The 25274-nt window shown below is 31.5% G+C and overlaps 1 protein-coding gene and 1 pseudogene across 1 annotated transcript; one reads left to right on the forward strand and one right to left on the reverse strand.

Annotated features, from left to right (window-relative positions):
• Positions 1 to 347: 347 nt before the first annotated feature.
• LOC125843097 (uncharacterized) lies at positions 348 to 10087 on the forward strand. The gene is made up of 12 exons (XM_049522325.1): positions 348 to 562; positions 5166 to 5400; positions 6065 to 6877; positions 6996 to 7421; positions 7507 to 7602; positions 7681 to 7878; positions 7985 to 8086; positions 8161 to 8262; positions 8361 to 8785; positions 8866 to 9001; positions 9202 to 9782; positions 9859 to 10087. Exons 1-12 carry the CDS (start codon positions 348 to 350, stop codon positions 10085 to 10087), a joined length of 3558 nt encoding a protein of 1185 aa, XP_049378282.1.
• A 1051-nt stretch (positions 10088 to 11138) lies between these two features.
• Positions 11139 to 13904, reverse strand: LOC125843098 (uncharacterized; annotated as a pseudogene).
• Positions 13905 to 25274: the final 11370 nt, after the last annotated feature.

The following is a 25274-nucleotide window of genomic DNA, read 5'->3' on the forward strand; positions in this document are numbered from 1 at the left end:
AAGCTCCCACCACCACTAGAACTTTGTTGGAAATTTTGAATGAAAACTTCAAAACAAGAGCTTAAATAAACTCGAACCTATTTTGTATGTGATTCCTATAGCTATTTCTTGCTAAATATTTCTCTCTGTATCAACTGAAAATCTCAACTTTTTCCCTACCTTTTTTCCCACCCCAATAATGAAGAAGAAAAGGCTATCTATAGATGAAAATAAGGCACGATTTTAGGGGGGAAACGGGAGATATTGGATGGATTTTGAAATTCAAAATTCGAATTCATATGCCCCCTTTGATGCAACATGAAAACGATTCAGAAATTCCTGAAAAGGGGGAGAAGAGGACGTGAGGGATGGGATGTTACTATTGGCGATCACAATGGGAAGGGTCTGGGTACTCACTTTTTCGAATTTGCTGGACTGGTCACGGAGAAAGGAAGAATGAGGCGCGTTGGGTTTCTTTGCATTCTGGGTTTCGCGAGGAAAAAGAACGAAGTGGGGCAATTTTGGGTTTGTACGCGATTTGGGTTGCATTGCTGGTTGTTGTGGGAGTGCTATTGTACATATGGTATGTTGTTGAAAGAATGGTAATGTTGGAATGGGCTTGGGGTTTGTTTGTATTTTGAAATGACTGAATTGGGCTGGTAATTAGTTGGATTGGGAATTTGTATTGGGCTCGTATGCTGAGAGAAAGAATTGAGTTGCTGGCAAATAAGTAAAGGAATTGGGTCAGTTGAAATTGAAAAGAAAAGGTCCAACACTTGGTCTAAGAAGTGGGTTTAGGATAAAACAAAATTGTGGTTGGGAATTGAATTAAGGTTTGACCATATGAATCTAAATTATAGTCAATTGAAAATTAAAAAAAATAAAAAAATAGCCAAACTTAGTTAAGAATTAATACAATTATTTTACGAACTTCTTAATCTTAACAAAATAAAATAATTAGTTTAATTGTAAACTAATTAACTCAAAAATATAAACTATAAATTAGCTAAACTAATCAACCAAATATTTAAGTAAAACAAAAATCTTTTTGAGACAATTTTCAAATATTAACATAATAAATATATACAAAATTATATAGAATACATAAATTATTTTTAAATTTTTAAGAATTATAAAAATGACAAAATTACTTAAAATGACTTGAAAAATATTTAAAATTTTATAAAGTCAATTATTTTAAATCGTTTGAAATTTAAGAAGCTCGATGATTAATTTATATTGTGAAGATCCAAAATTGGGTGTCAACAAATATTTATAGAAAAATAAGTTATTTAAAAATATAAGAAAAATGACTTATTTAATGAAAGGTTGAAAAAATAAGTTCTATAAATAATATTGTATATTTATTATATCCTCCCTACCCACTAACACCCCAAATGCCTACTCATTGACCATCACGTATATCCTCAAGCCCCCACTCTCACACCTTTGATAGATTGCGAGAGTCAGTTTTTTTAAAAGGACTTTTTTAAAATAGTTTTGAAAAAAAATGTTTTTGAAAAAAAAAAAAAAACAATTTGTGTTTGGCTAATTCATTTGAAAAGTGATTTTCATAGCAAATTGTGTTTGACAAATATTTGTTAAAAGTGCTTTTGAAAGTTAAATTACGAAAAAAGATAAGTATCAATGTACTTTTAGTATTAAAATTATTTTAAAAAGGAAAAATATTTTTAATATCTATTAAAAAAAATAATTTATTCTGTTTCTGCTCATAAAAGAGGTATTACTCCCTCCGTCCCTTTTTAGTTGTCCACTTTAGAAATGACACACAGATTAAGGTAACAATGATTAGCATAGTGAAGTTACAATTTTACCCTTATGACAACTTTTCACTTCAAAATTACAACCACTTATTTGAATTCAAGTGAAATAAATTGGAGGGAAACAACATACACTTTTACAATTTTCAAAAAGTGTAAATAAGGGTATAATAGGAAAAAATTTGTTGTTCTTTCTTGATTTGTCAAAATGGACAACTAAATAGGGACAACTAAAAAAGGAAATATGGACAAGTAAATAGGGACGGAGGGAGTATTATTTATACAAGTTGAACTGATAAGTTTGTTAGGTAAAGCCATGTGCTGATGCCTGTTGCCCATGTTAATATGGGGGATTAAATTTGTGAATGAAGCTAAGTTTAATATAAAAGATGGTCAGTTGAGACTACTAAATGAACATTTGCTGGTGAGAAGCATCATGTAGATAGGTGACATCTAGATTTTCATCTTGGCATCAACTTCATTAATCCTTATCGATTTTATTTTAAGGGTATCCGTAAAAAAAAATAAAAAATTAGAGCATAATGTTATTCAACAAATTTATTATATGAATACTTGACGATAATAGGGTACGCAAAACTATATGAAGCTTCATGTGCTATTATCTCTCACTAGTGGCCATTTAATGTTGTTCAACAAATTTATTGTCTGAATACTTGACAATAACAGGATAAGCAAAAAACCATGTAAATTTTCATGTGCTATCTCTCACTAGTGGCCACGAAATTCTCTTCACATTTAATTGGGTATGGAACTTACCACTAACTTCGTATATATATACACACATAAAAAGCTTTTTTATGCAAAACACATTGGTTTAAAGTTAGATTTATCAAAACTAACTTCAAATACCTTATATATGAAATTATTTTAAAAAGTATATGTGGGAAATATATATTTTAAAAATGGATGTATACAAATTAAATAGCAGCGTCCAAATCGAATATATGTTTAGTCGTACACTTTCCCTAGTTATGGGTTGATAAATAGTGTTGAGCTAAGGCAGTTATGTGTTTGGGTAGGTGTGTACATGATCGGATTGGTTCAAAATTTTCAAATATCAAACCAAATAATTTGTGTCAATTTTTTTAAATTTATAAACCAAACTAATAAAACTCGAATTTTTTTGGATATTTCAACCTCGGATTTTTTTTGGATTGGTTCAGGATTTTCAAATACCAAACCAAACCATTTGTGTCGATTTTTTAAATTTTTAAATTTTTAAATCAAACCAAACTAATAAACCTTGGATTTTTTCGTTTTGGATTTTTCGGTAAAGTGTTCATCCAAACATATAATTAAGTTGTGCTCCAAATATTTCATTAGTCCAACCAAAATACAACTATCTAAGGTGTTTCTTAAGAAAAATAACATAAAATATGAGATGAGTGAGGTAAATGAGTTGATTTGAAAAACATTTTCCAAAACTTTTAACCCAACTAAACATGAAGAAATTGAAAAACATTTTCCGAAAAATGTTTTCCTTCATACCAAACACACCCCTAGTATATACTACAAATATTACCATAATTTTGGCGAGTGGCAGCAACATATAAGCTGCAAAACATGTGTCCTCACTTACTTCCACGTGAAGTTGAGGTGGCAACACAAGAGAAAAGATCTTTCCCGATATATATACTTGGGTATTGCGTAGATTCCTGCTGAAATATATATATATAACTTTTTTAATATATCACAATTAATAGAAAATTATTTTGAATAAATCTACCTCATATAATAATAATTAATCAACATAACAAGAGTTACTATCTCCGCTAAAATATTAATATAACACAAAACTTATAAAATAAATATATAAATGAATATATCGCAACAACAAAATTTTTAGTAAATATTTGAGACATTTTAGAAAGTACATAACAATATATATTTATATAAATATTAATTTAAAATCGATATTTTTGAATATGAGAAGTGTCACAATAAGACTCTTAAATTTGGACTCGTAAGACTTCGGTACGGAGTAAAGGACAACGTACACACCTGGATGCGACACTCGGGTTGACTTTTTTTTTAGTTAAAGCCAAATCATTCTAAATATAGTTCGATTTTTTTTCAATACTAAATCAAGTCAAACAAAATCATTAGTTGGGTTTTTTTTTTATTTGACTCAACTTGCGATTTGGTTCAATTTTCAATTCGATTTTATACACCCGGCTGATACTAACAAGGAACCTAATGAACGTGTTTTCCAGTTCAACTAAATCTTCCCAGGAAAACCTCCAAGAAAAAAAATCTCAAATGAATCTGCAATTTGTGTGTTTGGTACGAAGGAAATATTCTTTTCTAAAAAGATAATTTTATAAAAATGAGAAAAAATACTTCTTTAATAAAAGGTAGGAAAAATAAATTTTATAAGTAATATTGTATGTTTATTGTATCATCCCCAGCCACCCACTCCCCAATCCCTACTTGACCATCCCACCTCGAGTCTCCACTCCTCACCTACTCGCACTCCTTTGCTAAATTACATATAAATATTTTTAAAATGATATTATTTTTACTTACTTATCAAACATTTGAAAATAAGTAAGAAAACAACTTGTTTTCAGATTCCTTTTTTTCCAAACACACCCCGTCATTGTGTTTGGATGAACACAATTTATTAGCAGACAACCGTTCAAATGGGCGAAAAGAGACCCATTAAATTTTAGGAATCACATAGTTTTAATATGAAATTACAATCTATCCCTTTTTATTTTATAATTACATTAATCCCTTAAAAGGTAACACAAACCGAATACATAATATGTTGGTTGGGTACATTAAAGAGTATCTCAGATACATTATAACATAAACTGGATACATAATATGTAGCTCGGATACATTAAAAACTAGCTCGGATACATAATATGTACCTCGGATACATTATAAAATAAACTGGATACATAATATGTAGCTCGGATACATTAAATACTGGTTCAGATACATTAATATGTAGCTTGGATACATTAAAGAAATAAGAGATTTTAGAGGTTTTTAGAAATAGAAGGGGATATTGAAAAGGAAAAATTACTTATATACACAACTTTACTTACCTTATTCTCAATTTTTCCCCACTTTTTTTAAATATTTCATAAATCTCTTTTATCACTCCTTTACACTCATCTCCCGGATACATAATTCCAATCTCCTAACCCACGTCTATCTCCCCAAATTTTCACTCCTCAAATCACGCCATATCTCTCTCCCATGATCTTATCAGTTTAATTTTGAATTTGAATTTCAAGATATTTCTCTCTCCAGTCAAACGATTTCTCACTCCTTTTGGGTATTTTTTCAATTTCATTACTTTTGCTAATAGTTGTTAGGTTTTTTTGTTGATTCAAAATCCTGATACATTATGGATGATGCTCCCTCTTTCAGTATAGGTATTACCCAGATAATGTCATCTAACAATAATCGTGTGTTTGACCATGAAGACGCAGGTTGGGCTGAGAATAGATCGAAGAAATTGCATGATCCCCTTATAATGGCGAAAGTGAGTATCGAGAAAGTCAGGAAGGATGTGCCTTCTTCTTCAAAATCAAAGGTTGAAAAACCCCCTAAAAAAAGGGTTAGAAAAGTATCATCTCCAATTTCCCGTCCTAATCTACCCAAGGTAATGAGTTCTGATATATTTTCCTCTTTTTTTGTTGTTCAATCTTAGATTTAATTGTTAATTTCAATTCATGATGCATTACTGATAGCTTTATGCAATTTAAGTTTTTCTACAATGTATTTATCGTTATTGAACTTAAATATATATCAGTACTAACATATCATATACATGCATACAAAAATATATAGTTTAGTTGTTCTCAAACTTTTTGTTTAACTGATACAAATCTTTGTCAGTGGTTCTTCTCAATGTATCAACTTGTAAAAATAGTTGTAACATGCACAAATGTTGATTTTGTGTATCAGATACAAATATAACAGTTTTGTATCTGATACACAAACCTAACAACTACTAGCAAAAGTAATGAAATAGTTGTAAAAATAGTTGTAACATGCACAAATGTTGATTTTGTGTATCAGATACAAATATAACAGTTTTGTATCTGATACACAAACCTAACAACTACTAGCAAACGTAATGAAATAGTTGTAAAAATAGTTGTAACATGCACAAATGTTGATTTTGTGTATCAGATACAAATATAACAGTTTTGTATCAAATACAAATATAACAATCTTTGTAAGTTGAGTTGTCTATTATTCAACATGTTATCATGTTTATAATGTTTTAAGGCTTTAATTGTTGTTCATTTGTTTCATTATAGTCTGTGAAATACAAGATAAAACAAATTCCTGCACACTCCTTGAGGTTTGGTTCAACATACAACATGGGTTTTGCAGAAGAGTTGAAGTTGTCTATAGGGATTGATGGTGTTGAGAAATTTAAGAACACAATTTTCGGTCCATATCTCAACATTCCTAATTGCAATTACCAAGGGCAAATAACAAAGTGTCTATTACTACTTGAGCTGGAGCAGGATAATATAGATGAGCTCCATATTCGCCATGCTAGCGGGAATATTTTGCATTTCACTATCAAAGAATTTGCCATCATTACCGGCCTGAAATGCACAGGAAATGTTAATGAATTTAAATATCCTGATTCCACTCACAGTAGATTGATTCAAAGATATTTTCCTGATTCACAAAACGTTGTAAACAAGGGTCGTTTAGTTCAAAGATTTCGGATGGGTCAATGGGAGAATAGTCAAGATGCTCTTGAAATGGCAATCCTATATTTCATTCACACTTTTGTCTTTTCCCAGCTTGGTGATGCAAATATACCTATCCACCATTTCTATATGGTTGAAGATGGAAGGTATGAACAGTTTCCATGGGGACAGATTGCATTCTCAAAATTGATAAAATCACTAAGACAAGAGTTCACCAAAGAAAAGAAGATGTATCGATTAGCCGGCATGCCATATGTCCTGAATGTTTGGATATATGAATGTGCCTCGGTAGTCGGTGATGAAATTGCAGTCAAAGTGGGCAGTTTTATACCTAGAATATGCAACTGGCGTATTGTGGGAGTCAAGCCAAAATTTGGCATGTTTATGTCTAGCATCTTCTCCCAAGTATAATATATGTTTTGACAGTGTATAATGAAAAATTTTCATGTCATATTAATGTATCATTTTTGTTATTATTGTTACATAATCTTGTTTATTATGTTGGTTTGGATACGCAATCCAGAATTCTTGCAATGATATACATCCAACATCCGAGGAAATGGCATCACTTGATTTGCCTGGTAATGTTGATGCTTCTCATAATGAACATCAAAATTCAGCTGCCAAGTCCAAGCATGTTCAACTACAAGAACTTTTCGGATTTGAGGATTTTTCTACTAATCCGACGAATCATTTTTTAAGGAGATCAAGACGCGCTTCAACTACATCATCTACACCCCCTCCAAAGAGGAGAAATAATGTTCATCCCGTTAAGCCAGATGTTATTGATGTTAATCAACCTGAACAATCGACTGTGCAATCAAACAAAAATAGTCCAATTCCAATTTCAGGTGTTAACGTACCCGATGTTCATGTTCCTTCACTAGATCCTAAAGAACCTACTGACAGATCAGGGATTAAACAAGTTAAGAAATACCTGAAGAAATATGTAAGTGATTGTTTTATTTTGTTTTGACAGTTATTACATATTGACAGTTATTACATATTCACTTATATTGTATATATATTTTTAGATTGACCAGAAATTTCAGCATTTGGAGGATTTAATCAAATTAAATCACAAGCAGTTGATGAATGTTGTTCGGAATCCACACAAGCAAGAAGAAGAGGTAGTGTATTATTTCTAAAATAATACACTGTTAAAACGAATTTATTTGTTTCATATTTAACCCTTTTTCTTCGTGTAGAATATTTCTAGCACATCTACAAGTCTTAACATGCCAGAGTTCAATCAAAAAGATCACGTTGTTCATCCACCTACCACTAACCAGTTGTTTGATAAACGGAGTTCACCTATTGCGATGGACGTGCCCGACAATGATCGATTTGAGGTAGATGTTGAGGATCAAGAACAAAATCTTATCCCTGAACCAAAGATTGTTGAAGTAAGTTTTTAACAATCCTGATTAAATATGCAGTCAAATATTATTCATTGAAAATATTAACGATACATTAACTAATTACTCATAATTTTTCAACTTGAAAACATAGGATGTTACTACATGTAAGGAAAAAGAAGGTAGGAAGGATGTATCAGATCTTCCACACATAACAGAAGTCCATGATGAAGCAAATGTACATCAGCAAGATAATGTAAGTTCAATTTTGTATATGTATGATACATTAGTTTGTCAATGTATTATTTTAACATACATCATCTTTTTTAGGAAGATGTACCAGTTAGAGGCTCCAAAACATTTCATCAAGTAATGTTGGATGAACACGATGCTGATAAAGTGAAGGATAATGTCATAAAATCTGATAAATCGGTAAATCTTACAGTTAGTTACCACTAAATTAATAATACCATTTTACAATTTTGTATTCATTTATCTAATCTATTTTATAATTGTATCAATTAATATAGGGTTCAATAAATTCGAATTCAGTACCAACTGGTACTCAAGAAGCAGTAGATACACTTTATGGCATTCATGCTCCTATGGATGCTCAACCACTGCAAGTTGTCACTCCCCAACAACTTACTGACACACATGATTTGAGATTGCGCAACCTGGTACCCATGAATACAAACATAAATGAAATAGTGGTGCATGAAGTGTCAAAGACGCCTATTCAAAGATTGAGACTGCCATCAAAGATCTTTCAATCACCATATGTGACTATATTTGGGTCTAGCGACAAAGGCAAAGAGAAAGTTGATTCAGAGTTACACATTCGTCCAAATCACCCATTTCAAGATTGTGGTATTATTTTCCAACCTCCATCTGCTTTACTTGATCAGTACCATCAGTGGTTATCAAAGGGCCTTCTTAAAACACATGACAAGAAGTAAGTTATATATCAATATATCCAAATATTGTTAGATCATTATTTGTTTGAATCTGCATTGAGTTTTAATAATTATATAGGAAACCAAAAGAGGACAAATACAAATGCAATTTAGCTTCTTTTGGATTTGAGCAAATGGACTTCGTTGTTGCATTTCCAATTAATAAAAATTGGTTCTATGCCATGTCGCAGCCAAAGAAATGTTGGACTGATGAGGTATAATAGTAAATTCAACAAAAAAGCTCTATCAAGATGTATCTGATACATCGTTAAAAATGTATCTGATACATCTGTATGTATCTGATACATCTTTAAAGATGTATCTGATATAAAATTATGTTCACACCTAGACATAGCATATATGATACATCACAACATACATTTTATTTATTTTCACTAAATAATTTATTTTGCAGCACATCGATGTAGTCTTTTACTACCTTAGGAAGAAATCAAAATTGCGAAGCCTGGATCAATACAGATACACTACAGTTAACTGTTTATTCAAAACATACATCAATAACACACATGAGAGGTATCATTGCAGTCTTGCCGATGACAACCTTAGTACACAGGAACACATGGCGCGTGGGTCTGTTGTATCTGGATTCGAGCGGTCAATGATGAACATTATTAATGGTTTTGAGATTCCTGCTGGTTTACCGTGGCACTCATGTGATGATGTTTACATTCCGGTGAATTGTGATGGACAATTTCATTGGGTATTGGCTGTTGTTGTTTTGAAAAAGAGGCTAATACGTGTCTACGACTCAGCATCTGGATCAAGGAGAAAAAATTTTTCGGGAGACATTAAAAAATTATCTCTAATGTTGCCTACTTACCTCCAGGACAGTGGATTTTTTTATCATTCTAAGCGAACTGATTGGTCATCTCTTGATGCTTATAAGGACAAGGAAACTGGAAGTCTATTGGAACCAAAACACTCTTTTCTTGTTGAATATGTACAAGACATTATTCAACAAGGAAGCGACACACTGTAAGTTTTAAAACACCTTGTTTTAAAGTTTATGTTCAATTTATTTTTGTATAATGTATCTTTTGCATTTCTGTAGGGATTGTGGTTTGTTTGTGGCCGCCTTTGCTGAATTCCTTAGCGATGAAATTCCAATCCAATCCAATAATTTTCGTTCTGATTATCTCCGGTCAAGATACGCAGCATTGCTATGGAATTACGGTGGTGAAAAGGCTGAAGCTGGATACGTTAGTGATAATGACGATCCATCAAAGCCTAGGGGTCATTTCACACCACCAAACCATGATGCGTTGGTTAACCTGGAGTAGTTTTTGTGCATCAATGGACACACAATGTTTTGTTTGTTTTCAAGACATATTAACTTTTTAATGTCTGCACAATGTTTTGCTTGTTTTCAAGACATATTAACTTTTTAATGTCTGCACAATGTTTTGTTTGTTTTCAACATATATTAACTTTAAGTGTTGAAGGGTTTCTCTTAAAACTTGTTTTGTCTGACTTTTTAATATCAATATATTTTGTTCATTTAATCTCGAAATGTATATTTGTCTAAATTTACAAATTCTAATACTCAAACATTATTATTAAATCATCATCAATATAAAATGCACATAAATTTGAGCAAACTTTTTTTTCCTAACAACATCAATTCAATTTACTATATAAAAAACATTTAAAAGAACAACACACTAAACAAGATATTACTTTTACAATCTAAAACTTAATGAATTGAAAATTATAAATCTTAAACATCAATGTATTCTAAAAAAGGTCTATTAAAAAGTTGTAATCAATAGATAAGTTAGCTAAGATTTACAATTTCTAACACAATATTTTGATAATGTATATACAACAATAGTTATAATCAATATGATACATGATTAAATAATATATTTGATACATGCTTTCTTATTTATTGTGACAAATACATTGTTGAGCATTTATGTATCATATGATTTCTCTGATACAATAGCCTATTCCAGCTAGATAGGTTATTTATGATTTAATGAATATGATACATTATATATTATGTAAATGATACAGTACACATAGTATATTTTACACATAATGTATATGATACAAATGCACATAAATATTTGTATATCGGAGATAACATTTACACACAAATCATAATAATTTATTGAATTGAACAACAAAAGTAATAAACAAACGTACCAAAATAACATCCAACACACAAATCATAACAAATTCTTAAATGGATCCGCAAAACTCATAAATATTGAATCAAAATAACCAAAAATAAACAGTAACATTTATTCATGATAAATATAAAAGTGATAATCCATTAAGTCAAAAATTATTCAACAAAAACATAAATGTCTTATAAAAATAACGATTTCACTTTTCTTTTGGGAAGAAAGTACAAGTTCTTTTGTTGTGACCTTCTTGACCACAACGTCCACAACAGTTTATTTTTACTATTATCTTTTCATCTGCATTTTTTTTTCTTCTTTTCCTTGGTCGTCCAGCCAATCTTTTATATCTAGGTGGCCACACAGTTTCATCTACAACATTGCTAGGAACCGACCAATCTTCCTTATCTGACATTGGAACCATTGGAACCTCATATGTTTTTGTTAATGTATCAGGCTTGTAATAATCAGAGCAATAAGGATGCATATCTGTGACATTCTTGTCCTTTAAAACAGCAATTGCATGTGCACAAGGTATCTCATCTAGTTGAAATCTGCCACAAGTGCATTCTTTCCTCTCTAGACAAACAATGTATCTTCTTCCAGCTTCATAAACCGAGAAAATAAATTCAAATGATGGAACAACCTGCAGACATTAAAAAGTAATTGATAAATTTATTTCAAGTGATGCTGATCACAATAGCCGAATGATATACCAAATTTGATACAAAATAAAAAATTATGTATCATGATACATACCTTCATCTTCAAACATTTAGATGCGTTTATAATCAATATCTCCTCAAATTTTCTCCCCAATGTATCTTTTGTATAAGAGGCTATTTCTCTATTTTTGCAATGCCAAGAACCAAATAGAATTCTAACCTCTTCTAAGAATTCTAATATAGACAACTGACGCGCCTCAACAAGACAACCATTGATACATTCCGCTATGTTCGAAGTCATCATTCTACCTCTATTTACTGTTAAATGAAGTCTTGACCACTTCTCATACCCAGCATCCTCAAGGTACTCCTTAACCCTGTGGTCAACTTTATCCACCTTAGCCATTAATGTATCGAAATCCTCTTTTCTATATGCCTTGGCCATAGAGTAGAATAGATCACTTATAGTGTTTCTGCTCCTTTTGAAGTTTCCACAGACATTCTTCCAAAGATGTCATATGCATGCATAGTGAGGTACAGTTGGGAACACAATTCTTACACTCTTCATAATACTCTCATTTCTATCAGAAACAACACACATTTCTTCACGCTCACCAAATGCATTTTTGAATTGTTCGAAGAACCATGTCCACGAACAGTCATTTTCAGTATCTACAACCCCATATGCCAATGGCAATATGCAACCTAATTAAAGATCAACATGAATGATTTCATTTGATACATAACATTTTCAATATATATACATATTAAACAAGATCACAATTACAAAAAAAATACATACCTGCCCCATTAAGTGTGCTTGCTGATAAAAATGTACCTTTGTAAGCTCCACCAAGATGTGCACCATCGACAACAACTACCGGTCTGCAGTAATCGAACCCCCTCATCAATGGTCTTAAGGCAATTAACAGATACATGAATTCATCTTCCACTGACTTGTGCATCCTTATATAAGAATTTGGATACACATTATTTAACATGTATATGTATCTCGGCAACTTCTTATATCCATCTGATGGTTTACCCCTTAGCATTTCTAGTGCACGTTCTTTAGCACGCCATGCTTGCTGGTAAGATATTTGAACCCCATAGAATTCTCTAATATTATCAATTATATCTTTTGGAGTATGAATTCTTTTATGATTGACCAATTTAGGAACAGTCACACCACTAACAAACCCAACTGTTGCTTGGACTTTGGTTAGTATCCTATCACGCACTGGACATGTATGTTCACTATTAAAGTATCTTACTTTGAAAACATCAGAATTTTTCCTGCATGATGCCTTCATAGTCCAACCACATTCAATCAAAAAGCACACCAACACATAGCTGTACAATGTTGCACATCATATTACTACATATAGCAGTTACATTTTATATGACATTAATGTATCAACAATATTAACTACCATAATGTATAATATCACCACACATTTAAATTTCTAATTTGTTTCATACATTACGCATAAATCAAAGTTACAAAATGTATCGGATACATTATAGATGCAACTCAATTGTGTGCGCTTCTTGGATGTATCATTTAATCAACAAAAAAATTACAACAAAACAAAAGCACCATCACACAGCTTCTAAGAATAATACTGTATCAAACACATTAGAAATTTAAATGTATCATCCGATGTAGATCTTAAAATTAAAAACATTAATTCAAAATTCAGATAAAATAAAAACTCATACCTTTGTCTATCAGATCTTTTTACTTTGCAATTGAAGTTTTTCTTTATTTTATATTTGGCCATCACATCTATCAGTGTTGCTTTATCCTTATACAATTGACCTGTCTTCACATCTATACTGTTTGAATCAATTATGTAATTTGTAACTTCTAATTCTGGAATATAATATGAATCACAAATTCTTGATTCAACCACTGCAAGAGCTTCTGTATCCCTTGTTGTACCTTCGATACATGTAATCTCTCTGCATGTTCCATCAAAGCTATGTATCTCACCGCCAATTTTATCCGTTGTATCAATACATAATGGATACATTGCAAAACCAGGCTCACTTTTTTTCACTTCTAAATATAGTCTAACACCCATGTCGTTCTTAATTTTCATCGGACATGAATTACCTTCTACGATATATCAAATTTCAATATTTTTTCTTACCTCATCGATCTCTAACTCGGCTATAATGGTTGCCTTGAGATTGATAAATGAAATTGATTGTCCAACAACAATTCCATCACTTTTGTATCCTTCATAATTAACTTCGCTAGCCCAAATTCCTGAATGCCTCAACAAAATAGATATATTCATCATGTATCGAGTTTCTTTTTGAAATTATGAATTTTTCAACCAGGTGTTAAAAAATCGTCTTCAATGAAGAAGATGAAATTTTGAAATTTGAAATCCTGAAACTGTCCCCTATTAGGATATAGAATGATGATGATCAGTTAGGCGTTAATCTAGGAAAATAATATAACAATAATAAATTTTACGTTATTTGTTCCTTTTTTAGTGCAACAACATTTTGTTACAATGTATCTTTAATAATGTATCTGTATGGTACCTATGTATCCGGTTTTCTCAATTTTAAAGGGATTTTTGTTATATTGGAATTATTAGGGAGAGAATGTAATTTAGATCTTAGACTATGGGATTCCTTTAATTTTTACTATTGAAAATAAGGGAAACATAAGACGTGTATTTCAGTAATTTTCCTTTAATTTCAGTAGGGCCCACTTAGAATTAGGACAGGTGTTGGGCGAAAGCCCAAAATATTCTTCACCAGCAAATTTGCCCAAAAAAACAGTCCAGGCGGACAAGATCTGATTTATCGGCCCTATAAGCCCAATTTGGGCATTTGATAGCTTTAAATACTTATCCTCATTGTCTAACCCTAACTTTGTTTGTTTAAGTTTAATCTAATTAAGTCTCCTAATGATGAACCAGTTTTGTCATTATTTTTCTTTTACTTAGTTATTTTATTGATTTTCTTTTATAGATTGTTTCAAGTGTTTAAGTCTAATTTCTTTTCAAATGATTCTAAAGTATATTATATTAATTTATTTTCAGGCATATTTTCCAAATTGGTCAAATAAGTAATTTTCAAGTTGTAGGATAATTGTTTGTTAGTGATGAACACTTCAAATGCCTTAAAAATTTTCTTGAAGTGTAAATGAAAATTCCGTACCTTTTCGCTAATTTTTTAGGTTTAATTCTGTTAAAGTCTTAAAAAATTAAGTTTTCTTAATTTTCTCTATAAAATTAAGTGGCGACTCTTTAAAGAATTGATTTTTCTTAAAAGTAGAATCAATTTTGAAAACTTGTCTTATTTTTTTTAACATTAAAAACTGAAATGACGACTCTATTGGGGATTTAATTAGGTTCTAACTATTAGACATGATATTTTTTGACTAATTGTTTAAGATTTTAATAATTACTCCAACAAAAAATTCAGATTTTTAAATATTATATGAAAAGTATTATAAATTGTAATTTTTTATATATCAATATGATGAAAAAATATCATAAAATGTTAGTCAAAATTCTTATTATTTGACTCTCAAAAAGAAAATCATGACAATTAAAAATGGATTTGAAAGTACTAAATTATCTTGCCTTATTCAAACTATGTTGATAGCTATCATTTGCATTCATGGCCTACCTCTGTTACCAGGACATAAAATATACAAAATATTAAAGAAGGGTTTTGCGATCTAACAACCGGTCTTTTTTATGCTTAATCATTTTTTGGAATAATTGACAATTTATTGGATAGTCCCTTGTCCAATGGTTGGCATAGTTACAACCCGAGTTGTCTGCTTGGGCCCTAGTTTTCAAAAGTCACTCCTAGTAAGACTAGCGTAGAGCGAGATCAAATTTTAAATTTTAGCACATTGAACTAAGATGACCCAACACCCAAGACGTGTCGGACCCATTAGAAAGATACCTCGAGTCCTAAATGACCCATGACCTAAACGGACAATCATATTCACATGTGTAATCGAAGGAAATGTATGTCAATTTAAACAAGAAAAAATGACAAATATACCCCCGAATTATCATATATAATATGTCAATACCCTTTGTTATACTTTAAGGTTGTATATATCCTTACCGTCATTCTTTTGGATCGTCTACACCCTTAAGAATAACAGATTGACAAATGATATCATCTAAATAATTTACCTAGTTGTATATATTTATTTACCTAAAAATATGAAAACCCACCCATTTTTCATAATTTACCCACCCATGACCCGAATTAAATCACCATGATATTTAAAAATAAAAAATAAAAACATAGCCCTTCATCTCCATTAAAAATCAAACAAAATGAAAAAATGTTCTTCAATTCATTTTCATTGGCATCATTCTCAAAATCTCACAAACAAAAACACATAACCATATCATTTCAATGAAAACTAAGAGATCCATTTCAATTTTTGTCCAAATCAATTTATTATTGTTAAAATGGATTGGAAATAATATCACCATTGATAGAAAAAACTTTAAGTTTAAAAGTTGGTCTATAATCGAATCGAAAATTTCGAACTCAAATTGATTTATTGTTATTGAGAGGGGTTGAGAAAATACTACCACCACTGATGGACAAAGCTTCAAGCTTTAAAGTGGGTCTTGTTTTAGAAAAATATATTTTAGACTGGTTTAGAGTCGCCACTTAATTTTTTAAGAAAAAATCAAGAAAACTGATTTTCAAAGGATTAAAATAGGAAATCGATTGAAAACTTAAAAGGAGTTCGAGGTTCTTATTAGTGTCCTAGGAAGGGTTTTAAAATCACCTAGAAAACCCGCTAATGCGGTTATCCGACAATTAATTATTTGACTAACTTATTTAAAAGATAAGCACGCTAGGCTAAGTGAAAGTAAAATATTTACTTAATTTTAAACATTTACTTCAAAATGGTTATCTTTTGGGGAGTTGAATTTTTGAAACCTCGAAATTAAATAAGGAAAAACTACAGAATATGGCAAACATCAATAAATATTTAAAATAAATAGCTATAGTTTATTTTTTTTATGTTATATGGATATAACTACACAATAAATAGCAAAGTTAATTATATACAAATAATAGGAAAGTTATTAAATAATAAATAGGAAAATTATTATTACAAGGATAATTAATTATGTCTAGGCACATTTTATGCGATCAGTTTTTCATTTTTATCCTCATTAATATATACTTTCTCTTTCATCAATATTGCTATATCACATATTCTCAAATTTTCCTACCATATTCCTTCCAATTTATGATCTTTTTGATGATTCTAGGAGCATTTTTTGTTATTTGAATTCATCAAGTATCTTTGAATTGATTTTTCTTTCTCTTTTTATGAAGATTATATTTGTATCCATCTATATTTTCATCTATTTTTATAGGGGTTCTATTGAAGAATTATTTTGTTTTCTCCATTGCAATGGTTATAGTTATAAAAAAAGTAGTAAAGGATTAACATGAGCAAAAAGAGATCGAGCTTTGTGTGATTGTGATTTGAATTCATCAAGTATCTTTTACGTAATTGATTTTTTCTCTCTTTTTTATAAAGATTATATTTGTATCCATCTACATTTTCATCAATTTTTATAGGGATTCGATTGAAGAATTGTTTTGTTTTCTCCAATACAACGGTTATAGTTATACAAAAAAAAGTAGTAAAGGAAGAACATGAGCAAAAAGAGATTGAGGTTTGTGTGATTGTCAAATTTGTATATAGTAGAATACTTATATATATAGATATTTGTATTGTAATACTAACACAAGTTGAAATGGTGATTTGTGCATACAAGTATATCTGGATACATAAGTAATCTATCTAATTTAAAAGATTGACTAGGCAATACAAGTATAATTGAATACATTAATACTATATTTTTATAAACAAATACATGAGCTAACATCAAACCTCAAGTATTATAGAAAAAACTTGACCAAAAAGAGATTGACGTTTGTTGTATTTATCAATTTTTATACAAGCGAATACTTACACACTTTTAGATACCTACACATTCTATTATTTTCCATTTTTCTTGTTTCTATGTTGTCCAATGTATCCATCTTTTGTTTAACAACAATGTATTCATATATATACTATATTGTATTCATTTTTTGAATAACAACAATGTATTCATTTTTTAAATTGTCGTGTTCATATGTTAATTGTCATACTTTACCTTGTTTGATATATTAATACATTACGTTTTTATAAATACTTGTATTCTTGATATATTAATACTTTAAGTCTTATAAATAGATATACCAATTTGAATTCAATGTATTCATATGCTACACAATTAATACATGTTCCTTATTTAGTTCATTATAATTAAAACTGTATTAGTGTATAAATAGAAAAATAAAAAGATATAAAGAAATACAGCTAGAAAAAGATATAAATTATAGTTATTTTTTATAAATAACATACTTATAGCTATTGAACTTCAATAATCCTATAAATATAGTCATTTTTTTTAAGTTGCACATTAAATAAACACATGAAACACATAATAACAAATAAAGGAGATAAGGAAAGACGATTTGGGCACAAGTCTGGATCTGTCCGCCTGCACCAACACTTGGGCCTAATTTCTACTTTGGGCCTTAGGCCTATTTCCACACCTGTCCTAGACTAATAATATTGAGTTTGTGGCCCAATTTTTCTCTTGGTACCTGTCCTAACAACTATCAAGTAATGATAATTAAAAGGACAAATTACTTAACTTCACTCCTTTACTTACCTTAATATCCATTTATCCCTACTTATTTCAAAATTTTCAAAAATTCCTTATTTACCTACGTATCCCGCATGTATCCTGTCCACAACGCTATGTATCCCATGCACAACGCTATGTATCCCGCTACGTGGAATGTATCAAACCTAATATATCCCGTGCACAACGCCATGTAGAATGTATCAAACCTAATGTATCCCGTGCACAACGCTATGTATCCTGCAAACATCATTTTTAAGGAATTTTTTGTAAATAGAAAATTAAAAGGGATAGGATGTTATTTAGTACTTATAATATGTGCTTCCTATAATTTATACTAATAAAAATGCAAAGGGCTTAGGCCCAAAAGTTACAAAATACAACTTTTAAAAATAAAAGTGGGCCTTTTGGTCCAATTCCTTCAACTTTCCAATTCGATGCATATTTTCAGGCTTCGAGACTTGTTCGTCGATTTTTAATAGGCTGGCTGACTCGGATAAATATGGAATATGGGCCTCCGTGACCCCAAGAAAAATGCAAGAATAGAGTCTGCGAGGACCCCGACAGATTTCACATGCAAATGAAAAGAACGAATTAGCAAAAAAGGAAAGTGACATGGAATAAAGAATGCACTGGCGAAAGAATTTAAAAATAAAATCAATGAAGTTATCACCCCACAACTTGAATTAGCCAAGACAAAAAATAGAAATGTGTATATATATAATATAAAAAAATAAAGAGAAAAGGATCAGTGATAAAAATTCATCCACTAACTTCAAACAATGAAAGTAAAATTGACAGATTGTCTCTACATAGCAAACAGCAAGAGTGAACCACACCCAAATTTAAAAGCAACAGTGAACATTATACCTTATAATGCCCCAAGAATAACTATTAAACAATCAACTCAAGTCATTTCTGGACAAACATGATAGTTTATAAATAAATTGTAACACCCCGTATCTGAAAATAGAGATTTCAGATTTCTGGTGTTACAGATGGCTGTCACGGACACCATCCACGGACCGTAGATGGACTCACGATCTGTCCTGCAGGTCCGTGGTTCGTGACAGAAAACTTCCCCAGAACTCAGTCAGAAAATTTGGCTAAGTCCCGACTCACGGACAGACCCACGGTCCGTAGATCAGACCACGGTCCGTGGTCTGTGTTCGTGGATAAAGACTTCCCTTACCATCCTCTGACACAAACTACGATCGACCAGCACGGACCGCCATTCGATCCACGGTCCGTAGGTCTGACCGTAGATGAGGTTAGCAGCTAGTTAGATGAAAAATATTGATTCAACTTCAGATGGTCATAACTTTTAGCACAAAATGAATTTATGTGTCCCATGACCTATGGTTAGATAGATAATTTAATTATCTTTCCAACGCTACTGAGTTTGCTAAATTCCGACCTCCGAGTAAAAATTTATGCCCGTTTTAGTGAAACCCTGTCGGGCAGACTCGACCTACGGACCCAATCGATGGACCGTCAATCCCGTCCGTCAGTCACTCCGACAGCAGCTAATTCAGGGGTCTTTTGGTATTTTCCTATTTCATTTAACCCTTAAGATACGTCGTTTAGACCCTAAATCATGAGGTTTTAATCAGTTTAAGCCTAGAAACATAATTAGAACTTACCTTAGTCAAAATCATTAATCAAAACTTAGAAAATTAGAATCAAGAAGGAGAAAAAAGGTCAAGAACTCTAGTTCAAGAACGTAGCGAGGTTTCTTCAATTCCAGCCCCGAAATCGAAAGATTTCTCCGTGAAATTCGTCACCGGGTATGTGGAATTTTACTAGTGGGTTCCTTACGCCCATTAGGTCCCTAGAATTCAGTCAGATTCTTGATTCCATGATTATGAACAGACCTAGGGTTTCTAGAATTTCAACAGATCATCATGAATTAGTTATTTAAATGTTCCAAATCAGATTATCATGTTATTGCTCAGTTTATCGCATGAATTTCAGAACTCTAGCTATGTATTTCTTTAGTTCTTAAATTACACATGTTAGGTCAGATATTTCAGTATTCAGTTTTACATGCCTCAGTTTATGAATGCATCATTATCGGATTAATTGTTGCATTCTCAGTTTGCATGTTCAGTTTCGAGCAATCCAGTATTTACAGAAATTCAGTCATAACTAGTTAACCACTTAATTCATTGGGAGTAGCATAATACCGAGTTGGACTAGGATTTCAGCGTACCCATATAGTCCCAGAACTACGAGCCCTCTGTGGGCAACATCAGTTTAGTGATCACGCCAGCATGCCTCTATACCTCTGGCAGGGTATATTGGGTCCTCTCGATGGGGCGTATACATCGGACTCCACATTTAGCTCATGTGGTTTTATGTCGTTTATTAGTAGCTCTCACAGTTCAGTCAGATTCTATTGCATTGACCATTTATCGGTATATTCAGTATTTAGTCTCAGCATGTTATAAATTGGTCATTGCATTCAGTTAGCTCAGCATTCAGTATCTATATCATGTTCAGATTATTTCATTGCTTTATTGCTTTGTTCAGTTATATGTTATTTCAGCTTACTCTATCCTGCATGCTCAGTATCTTTCAAGTACTCACGCATACGTGCGCTACATTTTCTCGTGATGTAGGTTCAGGTTCTCAGCATCCAGATCACGCTTAGATCGGTTCCCGATCTTCAGTTCAGCAGCATCAGTGGTGAGTCCTCATTTTTCGAGGACTAGTGACATGTTTATCCTTATTGCTTTTAGTTTTTAGTTTCAGTTTTGCTAGACCTAGTTGGGGCATGCCCCAATATTTCTAGTCAGTTTAGAGGCTTATTTCAGACATAATTAGATTCAGCTTAATGTTTTGAGTTTGATATTTCTTTTGTATTAAACTCTCAGATTTGATATATTCAGTTATAGTATATGGGTATTCCCCATCTTTTCAAATTTATTTATGATTTAGCTTCCGCATCAATTTATTATCTTTAGTATGCTCATGATCATGTCAGCAGGGTTAGCTTGGGATCACTTGTGGTCCTAAGTCCCGTGTTCGCGTCTCGGGGATAGCTCGGGGTGTGACATAAATAAAAAGAATAAAACAAATAAAAGTTTCCGGTTGCTTTCCGAATTAAAGACAAAAGCATGTTTGAGTGACGTTCGGCAATGCAATTCGATTTATCTCTAATAACTGACTAAACTGTCAAAATTAAACCGAAGGTAGCGACCAACTAAGGCGAGTACATTTTTATGAACATTTAATTATGGAATTAGATTCACACAGATTTGCTATCTTACAAGGTAGGCATGCTCATAATTCGACCGAATCAATTAGTTTAAACCAATCACTGTAAAGATGCTCAATTAAAGATTACATAAATATGCATATCCTAAATTTGTGGGTCCAGATAGTTGACAATATGGTGAAGTTGCCTTAAACTTTAATTTTAACAAGTAAAAAACATATTGCTTATTATTTCAACGTGAATTTTTAGTTTCCAGCGAACACCCACAAACAACAAAGAAGATGACCCTTTTAACGCGTTCAAACTTGTTCTAACATCAACTGCTGAGAGAAACGACAGCAGGGGAGGTGATGACAGAATTTATATCAATATGTCGTTGGTTCCCATTTTTATATCAAGTTTAACAAATAAGTTCAACACAGATTATAACAATGCTATCAAGCAACATACTGATAAGAGTAAGAAAGTAAAGCATACATCTCAATAGAGACCCAATAAACTAACAAATAAATAAATAAATAACCAAAATACAACCTACGGACTCGATACGCATACTTGGAATGTAGACCCCTTATTTCATTCGTCCAACTAGGGGTGAAGGAATGAAAAATAGGGTGTCAAATATTGAGCAATAAAATAGATTTATCGCTATTCGAGAAGCGAAACGACAAAATAAAGCTTCAGGTAGAGAGTAGCAGAGAAAACACCAACAAATTTTCAAAGCTCGACTCAATATTATGACTAATCTCAGGGAAAACAGCCAAGAATAAGTCTTGTACATCAATTTAACAGCAGCAACAACCCACCATCAATTAGATAAAAGCTTCCGTCACCGGAATATTACTCTATGGTAGAAGAAAAATGGGGAGAGATCATTATGGAGAGAGACGTTACCTTTCGAAGTGCAGCAAACAGGGACAGCAAGCCAACAACTAAGATTCTTCCACCACGAAGTTCAAACACTAGCAACAATAAGAAAATCTGGGCAGAATATTGAACCCCAAATACTGAAAAAAAACTAGTTACCTCATCTGCTTTAAAAGGTATTTAATGCCTATTTTTAACTAATTTTCTCAAGATGTTCTTGGTATTTTATTTTTTTCATCCAACCCCCCCCCCCCCCCNCCCTCAAACAATGAACAGTAGGAAACTACTTATAGATGGGAAGCTTAGGGTTCAAAAAAAATGGGGGGAAACAAACGAAAATTCGGGATAAACAAGGGTCCATTCTAATTCAAAAATCCAAACTCTTTCACCAATTCGGGCAAACACCTTTTTTTGCGATTTCCCCCCCATTCCGAAAGAGGAAAGGTAAAATCGACGCTTGGGATCAAAAACTTGTCCTTGGACGTCGACGTGGCTCCATCTCAAGACCACAAGGACTGATGCGCGGGCTGGTGGATGCTGTACGAACTATTAGCGAGGCAAAAGAGAAACGACGAAAAACTCGTACTTGGACGCCGTGTATCCGTTGCCATTGCCGCGTCTTCTGTGAACTCACGCTGTGTATTGCTGCTGTGGTGTTAACGTTCTGGAAAATTGGGTTCTTTGTGAAGGAGAAATGGATTTGGGCCGGGTTGGGGTGTATTAAAGTGGGCTGGGCGCTAGGACTAATGGAATGGGGTTGTTGTAGTTGTATTGTGTTTGGGATGGGAATATTGAATTAGAAAATGGGCTGTTGGGATTTAAATTGGAATGGGCCAGCTGGGTTTGGCCTAAAATGGTCTGAAAATTGAATTGAAGACAAGGTAAGGAATTGGTTAGAATTGTAATTAAGAAAAGGGTCAAAGAATTGAGAACTTGGCCCACTTAAGTTAAAACCTTAATCAAATTGAGATAATCAATTAATTCGGCTAGAACTTAAATGAGACGAATTAATATAATTAACTAACGAGCTTTTTAATTTTAATGAAATAAAATAATTAACTCAATATACTAATGACTCAAAATATAAACTACTAATTTAGACAAAATTAATGAAAATACTCACTAAAATTAAAATCTTTTTTGTGATGATTTTCGAAATGTTTATAAAATATACTAATTATATACGAAATTATATAAAACATATATGTTAATTTAAAATTATAAAAAAGTGACAAAACTATTTAAAATAACTTGCAAACTATAATTATTATTATATATATATATATATATATATATATTATATATATTTTTTTTTTTATTATTATTATTTTATTATTTTTTTAATTTTTTTTTAAAACTTTATAAAACTAATTATTTTAAATCGTTTGAAATTGAAGAAGCTCGAAATGATTAACTTATATTGTGGAGGTACAAAATTGGGTGTCAACAGGTCTACAATCAAATTGAAAATTTTGAGCTCAAATCGATTTGTTATTATTGAAAGGGGTTGAGAAAATACTACCACCATTGATGGTTAAAGCTTCAAGCTTTAAAGTGGGTCTACAATCAAATTGAAAATTTCAAGCTCAAATCAATTTGTTATTATTAAATGGGGTTGGAAATATTCTTGAAATTGATTTTGATGAATTGAAATAGATGATGTACAAAACACTCAATAATTTCGATTCCAACTATGCTAAATGAAGATGAAGGTTTTTTTTTTTTGTCAGCAAGCAATAAGCTAAGGTTTACGAATTTAAATAATTCAAAAGACACATGAGTAGCACAACTTGCTGGAGATATTACATGTTGTAGTTGGGTGGAATGAGGAAGATAAAAAATTTGAATTGAAAGTGAAGAAGATTATAGTATTAGTGAACAAGTCATCTTCTTTTTTTGAAAGATGAGTTCTTGATTTCATGGTGGATTGAGAAGAATAGAGGGATGATTTTTGATGAAAATGGAGAGTGAATTTTGGCACCATCCATTTTGGTTGTGGATCGGCGTAATGTGGGGCAAATTTTTATTTTTTTTAAAATTAAAAATATTTTCAAAAACAAACTTTTAATTTTTTTAATTTTTTTTATTTTGGGGGGGGGGGGNGTAAGGGGAGGATAGGGTGGGTGGGTTTGGGCGGACTAAACAAACTTTTAATATATTTTGTGGAAGGGGTTGGGGTGGTAGGGGTAGTCCAAAGTTGGGAGGGTTAAAGAAAATAGAAAATATTAGAATTTGAGTCATTTTTCATAAAGAAAATTTTAAATTGTTAATTATTATTTTTTTGGCTTTTGGGGGTAGGGGTAATAAATTGATTTTCTTAAAACAATAATTTTTTAAAATTTTATTGAGATTGGAGGAAATTTTGGAATATGTTTTCCTTAATTTTTTAAAGGAAGGACATTTTTCATAAAATTGAAGAAAATAAGTTGATTTGGAAAACATTTAAGACAACCAAACATAAGAAAATTAGAAAACATTTTCCATTCATACCAAACACACCGTTAATACATCTGATTTTTGTTCCTTCGTTTAAGCAGAGGCGTATCCAGAATTTCCCCTAGATGGGTGCACGATTACGAAAAAATGTATCTTAAATATAAATTTGATCGATTTAACCTTTAGTTTGTAATATGAACCATTAAAGTTTAAAAATTATAGGTCCAAAATATAATACTACTAGTTTTAAATTTTAATATACACATTTGATTTAATTATATAAAAATTTACAATGCTAAATTTTTTAGGAATTCTCAATGTAACACACTTGAAATTTTTGAAAGAATAAAGGGAAAAAATAAAAGAAAAATTAGTTGAAACAATAAAAGTGTAACTGATCGATAATCACTTGGAAAAATGTTACTCAA

The sequence above is a fragment of the Solanum stenotomum genome, chromosome 10 (genome assembly GCF_019186545.1).
Source record: "Solanum stenotomum isolate F172 chromosome 10, ASM1918654v1, whole genome shotgun sequence".
Classification (NCBI taxonomy): Eukaryota; Viridiplantae; Streptophyta; class Magnoliopsida; order Solanales; family Solanaceae; genus Solanum; species Solanum stenotomum.

Excerpts from the sequence above, each read along its gene's own strand:
- LOC125843097 (XM_049522325.1), top strand. The coding sequence starts at position 348 with ATGGGATGTTACTATTGGCGATCACAATGGGAAGGGTCTGGGTACTCA. Across the intron at positions 8,786-8,865 it reads CTTAAAACACATGACAAGAA|GAAACCAAAAGAGGACAAAT; the intron begins GTAAGTTATATA and ends ATAATTATATAG. Across the intron at positions 9,002-9,201 it reads AGAAATGTTGGACTGATGAG|CACATCGATGTAGTCTTTTA; the intron begins GTATAATAGTAA and ends TTTATTTTGCAG.